This window comes from Chiloscyllium punctatum, chromosome 3, assembly GCF_047496795.1.
Source record: "Chiloscyllium punctatum isolate Juve2018m chromosome 3, sChiPun1.3, whole genome shotgun sequence".
In the NCBI taxonomy this organism is placed as follows: Eukaryota; Metazoa; Chordata; class Chondrichthyes; order Orectolobiformes; family Hemiscylliidae; genus Chiloscyllium; species Chiloscyllium punctatum.
This window is the reverse complement of record NC_092741.1, coordinates 102,854,322-102,868,954: the sequence shown is the minus strand read 5'-3', so window position 1 is coordinate 102,868,954 and position 14,633 is coordinate 102,854,322. Positions and strand designations below refer to the sequence as shown.

Sequence of the window (14,633 nt, the reverse complement as noted above, 5' to 3'; positions counted from 1 at the left end):
CTGCTGTAATCGAGTTACAGCCAGGACACATCTTAAAAATTTGCAGCATCCCCAATTCGTCATTACAGCAAATTTACGTTTATGAAATGTGCATTATAAAAGAACGACCTGTATGAGCTCCTATAAATTATAAATGCAAGGTAAGACCATGGAACAAAAACAAATATAAAATCAGTTCACAAAAGGTTAACGTTTACTTTGTGACTGCAGGCATTAGCAGAATTCATATTCAAACAGAAAAGATTTATTAATCCAATAAGATAAAAGAATGCTGACAATTAGTTTTTTTTCTTTTACACAATAAAGCCTTCTAGCACTTTCTTCCAATCTCAAACTTCATGATGTTAGAGTGAGAGATACAGAAATGTTTATATTTGTGATCAGAATCACCAGGCTGAAGTATACTGTCACAATATGGGAGTCTGTCTCCTCCATTTTGACTAATAACCTTTAACATAAATAGCTATTTGCCTTTTTTGAATTTAAACAAAAGTTTAAGGGATAACTGTAACCTGGTGCATTCTCCAAGGCACCTGTTCATTCAATCAGGATCCATTTTACAATCAAATAACACTGTTTCTCATACAGTACAAATTGAAATTTGTTATTCTTGCATTTCCATCCTGATGAGTGAAAGATGAAAACTCTCAACTACGTCTCTTTTTCTCAGTAATTCTCATTCTATACCATCAAGTAACTATTTAAATTTCTGTCAGTTTCATTTATCAATGTTTATTGTAATGCAGTTTTTGTCAATGCCAGCTCTTTTTGCCTGTTTTCTGTTATCGTTCCTGTATTTTTTGCATTCTCACTCATAATTTTCATTACTGAAATATACTCTGACAACTTTTTTTTCCACCCAGGTTCGTTTCAATCCCAACCTTGACGCTCATGGATGGGTCCTTTCAGCCGGGCAATCCGGGATTGTCCGAGCACACTGTGTGCAGAGTCTTAATACACATGTGAGCAAGAAACTGATCAAGGAATGTCAAGCACAATTCAGTTTTATGTTCCAACCTACAGAAGCTGAAGCTGTTGAGAATTCCATTATCTATTCTATTTCACAGAATGTAAACACGTCAGTGCAAACAAAATAATGTGTATCAACATGGCTGGAGGGTATAAGGACACCACTCTACTGACATGCCATTTCAATAAATTTTCCATGCAAAAATGCAGTAGTGACGTGACTCCTACCAACTAGATTCAACCAGGGCACAATAATTGAACATGGAATAGGTATACATGTCTGCCAGTTCAGCAGTGTATGTTTTTCTAAAAATTTATTGTACAGAAGAATATGTCTTAATTGTGTTACTGAAAATCAATCTATTGAATCAGATACATGGATTTTCAGATGAAGTATGCAAACTGAACTGCTTCTTTTACTCTCATAATTTTCAATTCTGCTGTAAAATTGAGGAACGTAATTGTAGTCCTAAGTATGCTATTATGCCTTTCTTGAATCATCTTGAATTGTAGAGTTTTTTTTACTTTTTTGAGCAAAGCTTAGAGACTAATGTGGTCCACACGAGCTTGTGTCTGGTTTCACAAGATCGACTTTAGGCAGATTTTTAACTGCTAAGAAAAGTTTTACAAAACCACAGTTGTTAAAATCATGAAATGTAGTATACTTTTATTTACAGGTTGCTTTTATTTCAAAGTGATGCAAAAGCAGTGGTCCTTATTTTACTGTTTGTTGACTTAAGCCAGTGCCTCCAATTTATGGCCTGGCATGAGATATTCAAGACTCTTCTGTGGTACAAATTAAAATATCACTTCATGTAAATGACTGGGATTTTCAGTCTTAGAGATGGTTTTGTAATTGGTGGCCACTTGGAGCTTATAGTATAAGTAAACAACAGATCAGATTGGTATTTAAGGCAAAAAGCAGATTTGGAGTTTACCTAGAAAACATGTTACCTGGGTTAAATTGTTTTTTGTCTGCTACATACAGAACCCTAGTGATTTATAATGCTGACTGAATTTAACTGAAATAAAATTGCATTTGGTTGTAAATAAGTTAATTCTTTCTCTTGTCCTAAATGTAATTGGAAGTGTAAAGTGAGAAGTCAGTTAGGACTCTTGAAAATTAGGCACATCCTTTCTACACATGTGCCTTCTCCCTGATCTTATGCAAATGGAAGCAATTTTGCCACTATTATGCTTCTGCAAAGTTTTCTTTACTTTCAAATAGAAGTGTCAGTTTTCTTAAAGTACATAAGTCTTGCACTTATAAACAATCAGTCCCCCCAGTGTGTATGCTGCATCTTGTCAACCTTGTAGTGAAGAGCCACAGCATTAAACATTATTGTTTGATGGCTGTGTAGCTTTTCTTTACTCTGAGTAAAATATTTGTGGATGATTTTCATTGAATAAATAGTCATGGAAAATGACTTTCCTTTTCTAATTTGAATATCATTTCATGATTTGTATAACTTGGCATGTAAAACTGGCAATAGTCAATTTGCTCACACTGAGCACTGTTGTCATTTCCATACTGCTTTTCTGAGGTTAAATAATGCACTGTGTATAAAATTAGACTTTTAGCTGTGAACCTTTCTAAAAAGCACTAGGAAAACGTTCCATGCTTCTCCTACCCACCCAGAAAAAAAATTCATGATTTTTCAATTCTTTTGTAAATGTGATAATTTAAAAAATAACTAGTGGTGTGTTTCTTTTTCAGCTTTATCCTGGGTTTCCATTTTATGTGGTGTATTTCTTTTAGTTGCTATTGCATGTAATTTTAGCATTTTTAGATCAGTAAATCTGTAACTCACCAATGTGGTTTCATGCATTTGATGTACAGCTACCTCAAACTCAAATTGATTTGGAGATTTCATATGTGATTTATAGTGATCAGAAAACACAGATTTATGTACTGCATACTTAATTGTTGGTACAACCTATGCTTCAAATGTTTTTGCTAGCATTATCACTGAAAATTCTGTATTCTGGGATGCAAAAGATGATTACCATGGTGCTTACATTGTGCATGAATGGATGGGTGTGCTGAATGAGCGGGAGAATTCTATATCATTTATTTGGCTGATGTATATTCCTTTCAACCCCTCTATCTAAAGCATGTTGAAATCATATATTACTATGATCAGTATAGAGTTTTAATCACTCTCATTTTTTTTTGTAAAATCACCCCTTATCTTTCTTGTTGAAATAGAAGCTGAAACAGAGACCTGCACTTCCAATACAGACATATCCAAAATATCAACTATAATAACGTGTTTTTCCTCTGTAAAGTTTATGACATTTTCAAAAATCCAATTTTGAAGGTGCAGCTAGCTGCAATAGTATGTGTCTTTTTAGATTTATTATACTTTGGCCTTCAAAAATGATTCAAAATGTTTGTTTGGTATTAGATATGCAGAAGGCACTGTTAATATATAGCATGTGGAGAAATTACTTTGCGACATAGGTGTCTCCATATTTTTATTTTGTCCTATAATACATCCATACATCATCTGTTAGCTTTCAGTTGGGACAAGAAATGCATTCAAAATCTGCTCTAAATGGATTCTAGATGAATGTTAAATTACTTATTTTAATGCCATTCCCATTTTTTTTTCAAAAACCATATTTGATCCTCCCTGGACAAGGTGACTTGCCCTCTAGTCACTGCCAGTGCTGTTCTGTATTTAGGCACCAACTGCTAGTAATTCAAGAGATTTACCCCTCACTATTCCATTTAAGAATTACTTTGCTGATTAATATGACTGAAACTATAAACTTACTGCCTGGAAATTTATGAATTTTAACCTACGTTATATCACTTTGAACGTGACTTGGTAATAACGTGCTGCTCCTGGATGCACTTTGGTTTAGATTAATGTCCTGCCATTTTCTATAAATGATGCTGTTATAAGTGCTTTCTGAATTTAATACAAAATAAAATCCAAGTCAACTGAGAATGCTGCGATGCAAGAAAACTTCCAAGAAAAGTTGCTCATTCAGTTCATGCATTGAGCTTAATCCCAGTTGTTTCAAACCACACATTACTATGCTGTAAGGAATAATCATTTACCTTTATCCCGACTCATTATTTTTGATCAACCACAGGATCATTTTCCCTTAGCTGGTTTGGCTGAATATGTTCAATGAGAATGGCACAATTATTTAAACTTATGTTTAATGTGACTATCCAATATGGGTTCTACAACAAAACTGATTTTCTTACTTTCTCTCTAGTACTTAAAATGCTCTGTTCCTCTTCCCCGCACTCACCCACAAATTTGTGAAGTTGAAACTGCTCTAACTTATTTGTCGCTATTCAATGTGGCATTAGGATGTTTTCCTCAGTATTCTAAAACCTTCACAAAAATCACAAATTTCATTGTTCTAATCAAGCCAACATGCTTTAATGAAAGGTGAAGTGTGTATAAACGTAGCATTTTCATTGTGCAAATGCACATGGTTATAATTTAAACAGGATATGTAGGTATCATTTGTTTAGAGATCTTTTTCAGAAATTGCAAAGTTGTGGTTGCAGTATGGAAATTAAAATGTTATGTTTCATTATTCAGGCTTGCAATATTGTTTGATTCATTTCAGGCCCTATATAGCTGTGTTGTGGTCAAGTCCACAAGTATGTGCTTTTCCATTACAACTTCAGCAAAACTATTGTCTGTGTTGTACTACAATATCGGGCATGCACATTGCATATGCTCTGCTTGTATATAAATAAAATGTTGGAAAACTGGCCTTAACACGAGTAGCCAACTAAGTGATTTTGGCTTTGAAATAGAATCTTAGGGCTCCTGAGATTCCATTTAAATGATTCCATACAATTCTCATGTAAGGGCCACATCACTCCCCACCACCACCACCCCCCGACACACACATGAACACACTCTGTCACTCTGTGTAATTCTGCAGATAGTTCCCATAAGGGTTCAATTTGAAAGGTCTGATGTGCTAATTTTATGCAGTATTTTCCTCAAAAGTATATTTATTTATTTATTTAAGTCTTCCAATACCTGACCTTACAATACATTTTTCCTTTGACTTTTGAAGTAATTAAAAGTAGCTAATGATTGTTTTTCAGCTGCTACATTTAAAGAATTCTGTTGAAGATTTCCCATTGATTCACCTTGGTTTTGCTATACATTTGTGTAATTAATTCATTCATTTATAGTTGCTCAGTAGTTAGCACTGCTGCCTCACAGCACCAGGGTCCCAGGTTCGATTCCAGCCTCAGGCAACTGTGTGGAGTTTGCACATTGTCCCTGTGTCTGCGTGGATTTCTTCCGGGTGTTCCGGTTTCCTCCACAGTCCAAAGATGTGAAGGTCAGGTGAACTGGCCATGCTAAATTGCCCATAGTGGTAAGTGCATTAGTCAAAGGGAAATGGGTCTAGGTGGGTTACTCTTCAGAGTTTCGGTGTGGACTGGTTGGGCTGAAGGGCCTGTTTTCATACTGTAGGGAATCTAATTTGGAGCTATCCATGCATACTTAGAACATAGAACAGTACAGCACAGAACAGGCCCTTCAGCCCACGATGTTGTGCCGACCACTGATCCTCATGTATGCACCCTCAAATTTCTGTGACCATATGCATGTCCAGTGGTCTCTTAAATGTCCCCAATGACCTTGCTTCCACAACTGCTGCTGGCAACGCATTCCATGCTCTCTCAGTTCTGTATACAGAACCCGCCTCTGACATCCCCTCTCTACTTTCCTACAGCCAGCTTAAAACTATGACCCCTCATGTTAGTCATATTTGCCCTGGGAAATAGTCTCTGGCTATCGACTCTATCTATGCCTCTCATTATCTTGTATACCTCAATTAGGTCCCCTCTCCTCCTCCTTTTCATCAATGATAAAAGTCCGAGCTCAGTCAATCTCTCTTCATAAGATAAGCCCTCCAGTCCAGGCAGCATCCTGGTAAACCTCCTCTGAACCCTCTCCAAAGCATCCACATCTTTCCTATAATAGGGTGACCAGAACTGGGCGCAGTATTCCAAGTCCAGTCTAACCAAAGCTTTATAGAGCTGCAACAAGATCTCAAGACTCTTAAACTCAATCCCCCTGTTAATGAAAGCCAAAACACCATATACTTTCTTAACAACCCTGTCCACTTGGGGGCCATTTTAAGGGATCTGTGTACCTGCACACCAAGATTCCTCTGTTCCTCCACACTGCCAAGAATCCTATCCTTAATCCTGTACTCAGCTTTCAAATTCGACCTTCCAAAATGCATCACTTTGCATTTATCCAGGTTGAACTCCATCTGCCACCTCTCAGCCCATCTCTGCATCCTGTCAATGTCCTACAGCAGCCCTCTATACTGTCAACGACATCTCCAACCTTTGTGTCGTCTGCAAACTTGCTGACCCAATCCCCTCATCCAAGTCATTAATAAAAATTACAAACAGTAGAGGCCCAAGGACAGACCCCTGTGGAACACCACTCACCACAGACTTCCAGGCAGAATACTTTCCTTCTACTACCACTTGTTGTCTTCTGTTGGCCAGCCAATTCTGTATCCAGACAGCTAAGTTCCCCTGTATCCCATTCCTCCTGACTTTCTGAATGAGCCTACCATGGGGAACCTTATCAAATGCCTTGCTGAAGTCCGTATACACCACATCCACAGCTCGACCCTCATCAACTTTTCTAGTCACATCCTCAAAGAACTCTAAGGTTTGTGAGGCGTGACCTGCCCCTGACAAAGCCGTGTTGACTACATTTAATCAAGCCATGCTCTTCCAGACGGTCATAAATCCTATCCCTCAATCCTTTCTAACACCTTGCAGACAACAAATGTGAGACTTACTGGTCTGTAATTGCCGGGGATTTCCCTATTTCCTTTCTTGAAGAGAGGAATTACATTTGCCTCTCTCCAGTCCTCAGGTACGATTCCAGTGGAGAGCGAGGATGCAAAGATGCAAGTGGTGAAGCAATTGCATTTCTCGTTTCCCAAAGCAGCCGAGGACAAATCTGGTCCGGGCTTGGCGACTTGTCAATCTTAATATTTGACAAAATTCTCAGCACATCAGCTTCCTCTATCTCATTCCATTCCAGCATGCACACCTGCTCTTCAAAGGTTCCATTCACTATAAAGTTTGTTTCTTTTACGAAAGAAAGAAGCAAAAAACTCATTTAGGGCTTCCCCTACCTCCTTAGACTCCACACACAAATTCCTTATGCTATCCCTACTTCAGAACAATAGTAGAAGATCTATTGAATCAAAAGAATAAAATGCTCAAATTACTATTTTCCTGTAATTAGTCAAATTCCCAAATAGTTTTACAGCCAAAATATTAGAATTCATTAGTTCATCTCTGCAACCTGGTAACATAAAAGAATCTGAAATGGAAGTCGTTTTTCACTGTCATTTACATTTTGTACAAGGGAAAATCATTTCTGATGGGCAATTATTATTACAGGTGAAAATGTGTTGCTGGAAAAGCGCAGCAGGTCAGGCAGCATCCAAGGAGCAGGAGAATCGACGTTTTGGGCATGAGCCCTTCTTCAGGAATGAGGAAAGTGTGTCAAGCAGGCTAAGATAAAAGGTAGGGAGGAGGGACTTGGGGGTGGGGCGTTGTAAATGCAATAGATGGAAGGAGGTTAAGGTGAGGATGATAGGCCAGAGCGGGGGTGGGAGCGGAGAGGTAAGGAAGAAGATTGCAGGTTATGAAGGTGGTCCTGAGTTCGAGGGTTGGGACTGAGACAAGGTGGGGGGAGGGGAAATGAGGAAACTGGAGAAATCGGAGTTCATCCCTTTTGGTTGGAGGGTTCCTAGGCGGAAGATGGGCGGCACGGTGGCACAGTGGTTAGCACTGCTGCCTCACAATGCGGGGTGGTGTGGACTTGTTGGGCCGAAGGGCCTGTTTCCACACTGTAAGTAATCAAATCTAATCTAAAAAAAGATCAGGTGCTCTTCCTCCAGCTGTCATGTTGCTATGGTCTGGTGATGGAGTCCAAGGGCCTGCATGTCCTTGGTGGAGTGGGAGGGGGAGTTGAAGTGTTGAGCCACGGGGTGGTTGGGTTGGTTGGTCTGGGTGTCCCAGAGGTGTTCACTGAAACGTTCTGCAAGTAGGCGGCCTGTCTCCCCAATATAGAGGAGGCCACATTGGGTGCAGTGGATGCAGTAAATGATGTGCAGGAGAATTTGTGGCGGATATGGATAACGAGTTCAACACGCAGCGAGACATCGAAATAACTTCATTCCCCTATGCTCTTGGATTAACGAGTTCAACACGCGGTGAGACATCGAAATACCTTCATTCCCCTATGCTCTTGGATTAACGAGTTCAACACGCGGTGAGACATCGAAATCTCCCAGCTCCAGCCTCACGCCAACTCTTAGCTCCCAGCCCTGCCGTATTTTCACCATTCCTCCAGAACTGCCCTTCTCTGCGGATGAAAGATCAGTCCTCAGCAGAGGCCTCACCTTCATTCCCCTATGCTCTCGGATTAACGAGTTCAACACGCGGTGAGACATCGAAATGACGGCTGGAGGAAGAGCGTCTCATCTTCCGCCTAGGAACCCTCCAACCATAAGGGATGAATTCAGATTTCTCCAGTTTCCTCATTTTCCCCTCCCCTCCCCCCACCTTGTCTCAGTCCCAACCCTCGAACTCAGCATCACCTTCCTAACCTGCAATCTTCTTCCTGACCTCTCCACTCCCACCCCCACTCCGGCCTATTACCCTCACCCTAACCTCCTTCCACCTATTGCATTTCCAATGCCCCTCCCCCAAGTCCCTCCTCCCTACCTTTTATCTTAGCCTGCTTGGCACACTTTCCTTATTCCTGAAGAAGGGCTCATGCCCAAAACATCGATTCTCCTGCTCCTTGGATGCTTCCTGACCTGCTGCACTTTTCCAGCAACACATTTGTGGGCGGCACGGTGGCACAGTGGTTAGCACTGCTGCCTCACAGCGCCAGAGACCCGGGTTCAGTTCCCGCCTCAGGCAACTGACTGTGTGGAGTTTGCACGTTCTCCCCGTGTCTGCGTGGGTTTCCTCCGGGTGCTCCGGTTTCCTCCCACAGTCCAAAGATGTGCAGGTCAGGTGAATTGGCCATGCTGAATTGCCCGTAGTGTTAGGTAAGGGGTAGATGTAGGGGTATGGGTGGGTTGCGCTTCGGCGGGGCGGTGTGGACTTGTTGGGCCGAAGGGCCTGTTTCCACACTGTAAGTAATCTAATCTAATCTAATCTAATCTAATTTTCAGATCTGATCTCCAGCATCTGCAGTCCTCACTTTCTCCTAATTATTATTACAGCCAATCTTATTTCATAACTTGATTCTTGTTGATTAGCACTCCATGAGGATTTTACCTAAGGCCAAGTTATTATGATTTTCAATAAATTTCTCACCTACATACTTGATATCATGCTTTTTTTTCTTTCACGGGGTATGGTATCGCTGGCCAGAGGACAGTTAAGAGTCAACCACATTGCTGTGGGTCTACTGTCTCATGAAAGCCAGACCAGGTAAGGGTGGCAATTTAATTTCCTGAAGGACATTAGTGAACCAGATGGGTTTTTATTATCAATTGTTATTAAACCCTTGATCAAGATTTTTATTAAATTCAAATTCCACCATCTGGCGTGACAGAATTCAAACTCCGATCCTCAGAACATTCCCTAGAGCCTCAGGATTAACAATCCAGTCCTAATAGCATGAGGCCATTGCCTCCCAAGAGCTTATCCTTGTGCACTGCCCAGCTCAGATGTAGCACACACTCCCCATTGGGAATAAAGCAACTTCACAGTGGCCAATATTCTGTCACCAAGTCACCCTTTGTTTACACGTGGGATGTTCTTCACACTGATCCTGCTCCCTCCTCTGAATGCTGGGACGTCTGACATTTGTTTTTTTTTCTGTTTATTATATTTTATTAAACAATGCAGTTTACAAAACAATTAAGATGAACAGCTATATACAAAGAAACAGTAATTTTACAAGATATTTCTGTTTTTAATTTTTTAATTTTTGTTTTTTTTTCCACCACCAGGAAGAAAGCAAACACCCAAATCCCATGTTTATTTTGTTTTTTTTTTCCCCAGCTCTGAGTGAACAGAACCTCTGACCCTCCAATTTTTTTTACACTACCGCCTAATTTGCAGTAGTGCTTATTTTCTCCTCAGAACCCATGCTATCGGTGTGCATGTGTGACATTTCTGTTTTTCTTTTTTTTTCCCAGCTTCCTCAGAGCCAACTCTCAGTGAACAGGATCTCTGACCACTCCTGTTTATTTTTTAAAATTTTTTTTCAAAATCTCTGACACTCCTGTTCTTTTTTTTTGTACCCCCACACTACCGCCTAACTGCAGTAGTGCTTATTTTTTTCCCCAGCACCCAAGTTGTGTATGTGCAGGTGTCATGTTTCTGTTTTCCTTTTTTTAAATGTCTGATACTCCAGTTCTTCTTTTTTTCTTTTTTTAGCACAAGTTTGTGTGCAGGTGTGACGTTTGTTTTTTTTTCTTGTTTTCTTTTTTTAAATTTAACCCCCACACTGCCACCTAACTGCGGTAGTGCTTATTTTTCCCCAGCACCCATGTGTGTGTGCAGGTGTGAGACACAAAGTGCATGAATTTTATTCAATTTCCACCACCAGGAAGATAGGAAAACACCCAGATGGCCAGTGAGAAGCAGTACCTTCACATCAAAGGGCAATGCTGTGTGATCAAACAGTGAAGGGGAGGGCAGGGACTAAATCAAAATAGGGGGAAATAATGCACTCCACTCCCTGTGTCACCCACCTCTCCCTGAACAACTCCAGGGTGTTGGTGGACACCGCGTGCTCCTTCTCCAAGGCACGTTTCTGTTTTTTTTTTCTTTTTCTTCTTTTTTTGTGAGACACAGTGAGAGATACAAAGTGCACGAATCTTTATTCAATTTCCACCACCAGGAAGATAGGAAAACACCCAAGTGGCCAGTGACAAGCAGTGCCCTTCACATCAAAGGGCAATGCTGTGTGATCAAACAATGAAGAGGAGGGCAGGAATTAAATCAAAATAGAGTTGGAGGGGGAAATAATGCACTCCACTCCCTGCGGCGCCCACCTCTCCAGGGTATTGGTGGACACCGCGTGCTCCTTCTCTAAGGAACGTTTCTGTTTTTTTTGTCAGAGTTCCCTGATTGGGCTGTTAATCTGGTCCAATCAGGGAACTAGTATTCTATAAGGTTCACCTGGCTGACCTAATTACACTCACTGCATCCTCTGAGGATATAGGGTGGTCCTTTTTTCTTGGAATTCCTCCTGATGCGCTTCAGCAATGGGTCAGGTTCCTCTGATTTTGCCTGTGACACAAGTGGTGTATAATGCACAGTAGCTGGCTTTTTGCACCAGAAAAAAAATTATTCTCTGTGCGGCAAAAGTATCAAGGCACCAAGATCCGCTATGTCCTTCTCAGATTCTGTGGTTGTTTCATCTCTTGACAGAGACACAGACCCCGAGGGTTATGGCAGACTGTCTGACGCTTTCGAGAACCTAGTTACATTTTGTTCATGCTCCTTTTGCAAATTTGCAGCTTTCATATGGTCCACATGCTTATTCAGAACTGCCGCTCCTACCCAAGTTTCATACGTCACTGGACCTGACTTCACATCGACCATACCTTTTATCTATGCCAGGCCATTCTTGTGGTTCCTACACCAAACTTCGTTCCCTTAAGTAAGTTGTCTCTCTTGCTTAACAGAGTCTTGTGTCCTGCCTTGGAGTTCCTGATGCTGATGCACCCACCCACCAGATCCAGGAAAATCAATGATGCGGGGATCTTCTCCCCTTTAACAACTCTGCTGGAGATATCCCTGCAGTTGCATGAGAGGTAGTCCTATAATAGGAACCAGGACAGTTTCGTATTTGGTGAAGCTATAGTTTCAGATTCCCCACATTGTGGAAACAGGCCCTTTGGCCCAAAGCAAGTCCACACCAACCCTCCAAAGAGAAACCCATCCAGACGCATTTCCCTCTGAATGATGCGTCTAATACTATGGGCAATTTAGCATAGCCAACTCACTCAACCTGCACATCTTTGGACTGTGGGGGGAAACCCACACAGACACTGGGTGAATGTGCAAATGCCACACACAGTCACCCGAGGCTGGAATTGAACCTGAGTCCCTGGCACTGTGAGACAGCAGTGCTAACCATTGAGCCACTGTATCACCCGATAGGCTATTTCTTTAAGCCTGCCTTCAAAGAATGGACTGATGTCTGCCAGACCATTGGATGATGGATGCTATGGAGCTGCCCTTGTATGACAAATGCCATTTGACTTTAGGAAATACTCAAATTCCCTGCTGATAAATGATGGCCCAGTACTTCTGGAAGACCGTGTGCAGCAAAAGATGCGCTCAGTTTTTCTATTGTCATCCCCTTGTTTGTCGCAAGAACTCTATACTCGTCCAACCAGTTTGAGTGGGCATCTACAATGACTAAGGACACTCAGCTCAAGAAAGAATGTATAGAATCCCTACAATGTGGAAACAGGCCCTTCAGCCCAGCATGTCCACAATGACCCTCTGAAGAGTAACCCACCAAGACCCATTCCCCTACCCTATTTTCCTATAGTGCCCTGACTAATGCAGCTAACCTACCCTGAACACTGCGCATCTTTGGGATGTGGAAGGCAGCCAGAGCAAACCAGGCAGCATAGTGGCTCAGTGGTTAGCATTGCTGCCTCACAGAACCAGAGACCCAGGTGACTGTGTGCAGTTTGCACATTCTCCTCGTGTCTGCATGGGTTTCCTCCCACAATCCAAAGCTGTGCATGTCAGGAGAATTGACCATGCTAAATTGCCCATAGTGATCGGTGCTTTAGTTAGGGGTAAATATAAGGCAGAGGGAAGGGGTCTGGGTGGGTTACTCTTCGGAGGGTCAGTGTGGACTTGTTGGGCCGGAGAGCCTATTTCCATACTGTCAGGAATCTAATCAAACCTATGCAGAAACAGGGCGAATGTGCAAACTCCACACAGACGGTCGCCTGAGGTTGGAATCACACCTGATGCTGTGAGGCAGTATTGCTAACCACTGACCCAACATACCCACCCGTGTTGTTGATGTGTAACCGAGTCCAATGTTTACTCGCCCATTCCCACGAATGTGGGGGAGCTGCTGGTGATAATGTTTGTCCCATGAATGCAGCTACATCTGCATCCAAGCCAGGCCACAAGATATCACTTCTCGCTAACATCTTCATTTTGGAAACCCCTGGACAAGCTTGGCAAAAGATGTGCCAGTATCTGGCAGTAACCTTTGCTGAGGACAATCACTTCCTCCCCAGAGGAAATGCTTTCCTCATTTATGACCTTGTCTCCCTGGTCCAAGAATGTTTCAATATTGGTTATGATAACCCTTTGGTTTCCACCATCACCACCAGCTTTTTCAATTTTGCCAGGGCCAGATCTTTCTGCATCCAAAGTCTGATATTGTCAGCTGTGAACTGGATGTGTGTCCAGAAAACTTAAAACTATTAGAGTCTTCCAGTTGTGATACCACCAGGGTGGATCTCCCAGCACGTGGCAGCTCAATGCATCCATATTCGCTACTTGCCTCCTGGATAGTATTCCAATTTGTAATTTAACCCACTTAGTATTACAGCCTACCGCTGAATTCAGCCTGAAGCTACGGGCAGCACTGCTTTGAATATTTAAGTAGACCTAAAGGGGTTTGTGGTCTGCTATTAATAAAAATTTACCTTCATACATGTATTGGTGCAACTTCCTGACTCCATCTGGGTGTATTTCTGCTCTGCATTAGCCAAGGTGCTGGACACATACACTATTGGGCATTCCTCTACATTGAGCTAATACTATCCCAGTGCTATACAGGGAGGCATCACATGGATCTTATGTTTCAACACCTTAGAAGGTGATAACAGTTCCTTCACTTCCCTGAAGACTATCGCTTGGCTACATGACCACTTCCAAGGCTGATCCTTTTTCAAAAGTTGATGCAAAGGTCCCAGGATAGAAGCCAGGTTATGCTGGATCTCTAATAATTCACCAGCCAAGGAAAGAATCAAGCTCTGGTTCAGACTTTCCTTTCCTTTGATTGCCCTCTGTTTATCTTCCAACAGGTGTAACTTGGTCTTGCTTACTCTATTACTTGGTGCCTGGAACATACATCTTTCTCTTCCAAGGTGTACACCTGTGTGGGAGAAACATCTAAGGACTATGTCCAAGGTCTCCATGTGCTCCTAATTATTAGCATGTTATTAACATGTCACCTAGATAAATGGCAACCTGGGGTGGATTCTGTATTCCATGTTGTGCTGAAGTACTGCACAGGCTGACAATACCCAAACAGCAGTAACATACTTTTGGGAATCCTCATCTAACCATAATTACAAGTACACATGACTTATGTCAAGCTTCGCGAAGGCTAGCACCTCCCCAACAGCTTTGCATATAAATTCTCCAAAAGAGGGATTGGTTATTTATTCAGCTGCAAAAAGCAGTTTAATGTTTGTTTAAATTGCGTACAAAGATGAAGCAACTAGTTGGGCTTCACAACTGGTATGATTGGTGCTGCCCATTCCGCAAAGTGCACTGGTTTGATGATTCCTTTGCTTTCCAGCTTTTTGATTTCCACCTCTACCTTTGCGCGTAAGGCCAATGGCACTGGACGGGACTTGCAGAATGGTGGAACTGCTTCCTAGTTTAA

The 14,633-nt window shown here is 41.7% G+C and overlaps 1 protein-coding gene across 2 annotated transcripts in view; it reads left to right on the top strand.

The window, feature by feature from the left end:
- The window catches only part of gtf3c2 (general transcription factor IIIC, polypeptide 2, beta), a 144,450-nt gene extending 139,729 nt beyond the window's left edge, over window positions 1–4,721 (top strand). For both annotated transcript variants that reach the window (XM_072557740.1, XM_072557749.1), the window contains one exon: window positions 864–4,721. In XM_072557740.1, the coding sequence (XP_072413841.1) occupies window positions 864–1,097 (234 nt within the window). In that variant the 3' untranslated portion in view covers window positions 1,098–4,721. The remainder of the gene's footprint in view (window positions 1–863) is intronic.
- The last annotated feature ends 9,912 nt before the right edge of the window (window positions 4,722–14,633 follow it).